Source organism: Portunus trituberculatus, chromosome 14, assembly GCF_017591435.1.
Source record: "Portunus trituberculatus isolate SZX2019 chromosome 14, ASM1759143v1, whole genome shotgun sequence".
Lineage (NCBI taxonomy): Eukaryota > Metazoa > Arthropoda > Malacostraca > Decapoda > Portunidae > Portunus > Portunus trituberculatus.
In genome coordinates, this window is record NC_059268.1 from 20641684 (window position 1) to 20644651 (window position 2968).

At 55.2% G+C, this 2968-nt stretch overlaps 1 protein-coding gene across 2 annotated transcripts in view; it reads left to right on the forward strand.

Annotated features, from left to right (window-relative positions):
• The window catches only part of LOC123503816, an 86321-nt gene extending 83636 nt beyond the window's left edge, over window positions 1–2685 (forward strand). For both annotated transcript variants that reach the window (XM_045253866.1, XM_045253867.1), the window contains exons 6-8: window positions 1–30; window positions 197–331; window positions 474–2685. The exon at window positions 1–30 is cut by the window's left edge and continues 114 nt beyond it. In XM_045253866.1, the coding sequence (XP_045109801.1) occupies window positions 1–30; window positions 197–331; window positions 474–698 (390 nt within the window). In that variant the 3' untranslated portion in view covers window positions 699–2685. The remainder of the gene's footprint in view (window positions 31–196; window positions 332–473) is intronic.
• Window positions 2686–2968: the final 283 nt, after the last annotated feature.

Sequence of the window (2968 nt, forward strand, 5' to 3'; positions counted from 1 at the left end):
GACCAGAGTGTGTTCACCTGGTTCCTCAAAGTAAGTAAAAGACACCACCATCAGTGAGAGAGAGAGAGAGAGAGAGAGAGAGAGAGAGAGAGAGAGAGAGAGAGAGAGAGAGAGAGAGAGAGAGAGAGAGAGAGAGAGAGAGAGAGCAAAGCGTTTCAGAATACAGACCTACAACCCTTCCCTTTGCCACTTGCAGGCTGTGATCACCCACCGCCGTGTGGAAAACTGCGCCTACACGGTGGCCATCCTCTCTCACATGATGGCAGACAACCCCCACAGGATGCACCAGCATGTGCTACGGACCATGTTCAGGCAGTCCCGCTGCTATAAGGTGGGTGTGCAAGGTTCACATGACACCACAATCATTCCACCAAACATAGGATGAATGAGGAGCTGAAGATGAGAATGGCAGTGGTTAAAGATGTGTGTGGTTAAAGATGTGTGTGTGTTGACCGCGGCGTGGTGTGTTGCAGGTGCTGGGCCCGGTGTTCCTGGAGCTGAAGACACTCATGATGCCACACTGGACGCAGCCACCTACCCTCACCTTCCTCTGCTGGCGAACAGTGCGCCACTCTCTCACACCAAAGAGAATACAGTCTGGGGCGCCCCAGCTCGGCCTGCCCCCACCCCTCGAGTCCTACATTCTGCTGGGAGAGCCCGGCAACACCTACACCTCCAGCGGCAACGTCCACTCCTAGCCCCAGGGCGGCGGCGCCTTACGGAACAAAGACTTCGCACAACATTCGCTGGTGTTGATCTGGCTGTGGTGGTGCAGGTGGCCGGCGGTAGTGGTGGTGGTGGTGGTGGTGGTGTGGCTGCGGCGCCGCGACAAGCAGTGTAGTGCAGGCGTGCTGGACAGCGGATAGCGGGCACTGTACTTTACACTGTCCATGTTCTTCCTTCCATCGGTGTTGTGTGCGCGGTGCGGGAGGGAATGTTTTGTAGCCATGGCGCGGTGAAGACCACACGAGCCAATGACAATGCCGCAGAGCTTCTCCGTGTTCCACGTCTTTAAGCCATTCTTCCGAAATGCATCGCCCAATGTCGACATGTCCTCCCGCAGCGGTACACGGCTGTGGATATCTTTTTGTTTCCCTGGTGAGTGTTGTGTCAGTGAGTGTGTGCGTCTGGGCGTGGTGTGAGCGTACACCACGGCGTGTGTCTTGGCGTAGCGTACCCCAAAGTGTTCCCGTGGGCGTGGTGTGGCCCGTGGCGTGCGTCACGGGCGTGGTGATGGGCAACAGAGGTGCCTATCACTGCTAGCACAGGGTTCCAATCGCCACGGTTCACTGTGCCTTCCTTCACAGCAACATTCAGCGCAACGAGACGCATCTTTGTACTCAATGTATACAAGCTAAGCTCACCGCGAGGCATCCTAACATTTAGGCGTGCCACTCTGATCTTCCGCGGCACACTGCCATGCATACTGCCAAGCATACTTCTCATTTGGACGCAGCGCGGGACTCTCGCCGACACGCCCACGCACAACTGTCACAGTGTTTGGAGCGCGCCAATCTCCGCCGCGCCGTGACAGCCCTAGAGGACCATCACTGCTCGCTGGACGCCACGCAACATACATATTACACAGTCCCCTCTCCTCTATTAGTGAGACCCAATAAACACTGAACACATTTCATAGTTCCATGGAGTCACGTGTCCTAGATCTTCGTCACGATTAAAGAGTGTGGCATCGCGGCGACCCTCCAGGGACACACACACACACACACACACACACACACACACACACACACACACATAAACAGACTAGTCGTGTCCCTGAGACGGGCGTCGCCGTCCTCCGAATTCCCAGGAGCAGGTGCACCGTTACTCAGGGCTCACTGGCGGCAGCTTCTCACCTCTCTCGCTCTACCAGCATAGCTCAGCTCAATATTGTTTCAATCTCTACAGTCGGTGGTGGCGCATTTTATACAGAGCAGTCGGTACATACAGTACAGTACAGTACACACTATACATACACACTTCGGGCTGGCCTGGCTATGTGGATCCCTCAACAATACTCAGGTGTTACGACTCTGTGAATCACGTCTTGTTCGTTCTTGCCCAGACCAAACAGGTCCGCCTTGTCCCCGAGTCCCCGCGAGGCGTTGTTGTTTTGTTCAGGAGTGCAGTGCTTGCAGCAGCCGCCGCCTCCACGCTCAGCATTTACACAGCCTAGTGTTAGGAGAAGGCCACACCCCGTCAGCAGGGGAGGGACCAGGAGGGACGGCATTTACCTGGAATCACATCGTGTACATAAAGTGCCTCATCACTGTCCGTCATGACGTGGGTGAGGGGCACGGCACGGCACGGCACGGCTCGGTGCGTGCGATCGAGAGGTGTCGCTCAGAGGGACGGCGGCTCCGGCGACGAGGCTAAATGACTCACGCAAGACTAAGACGAGGAGCGGTAACGAGACTGACTGACTGACTCAGACTCATTGACTAGAGGCAGACATGTGACTGACAGACGGAGACTCGGCGCGGCGGCCAGTACTTATCCAGTGATAGAGGAGCCGGAAGGAGCTGGCTGGCAAGGCGGCGGCGAGGCTGGCTGGCCTGGCGTGTCGGTGGTGCACGCGTCGAGTCCCCACACACCTCTCATTATTTTGTATATGTGCGCGTCTCAGGCTGATTTCCAAGCCAACGTGAAGATATGTATATTTAATAATAAAGAGCCTAAAAGGTACCCTTTGTGTTGACTATCCTTCACATGTGTCATGCGAGGGTAGTGGTGGAGGTGGTAGTGGTGGTGATGGTTCTTCCTAAAACATCGTTATACCTATCTAACCACACACACACACACACACACACACACACACACACACACACACACACACACACACACTTGTCATGTGATGCACCTCTCTATGCACCCAGTGTTTCCAGACACCCTTTGAAACACTTCCTGTATCCTGGGATGTAACATTCACCCCGGGTCACTATCCCTGGTTGAGCAATAAACGGCCAAA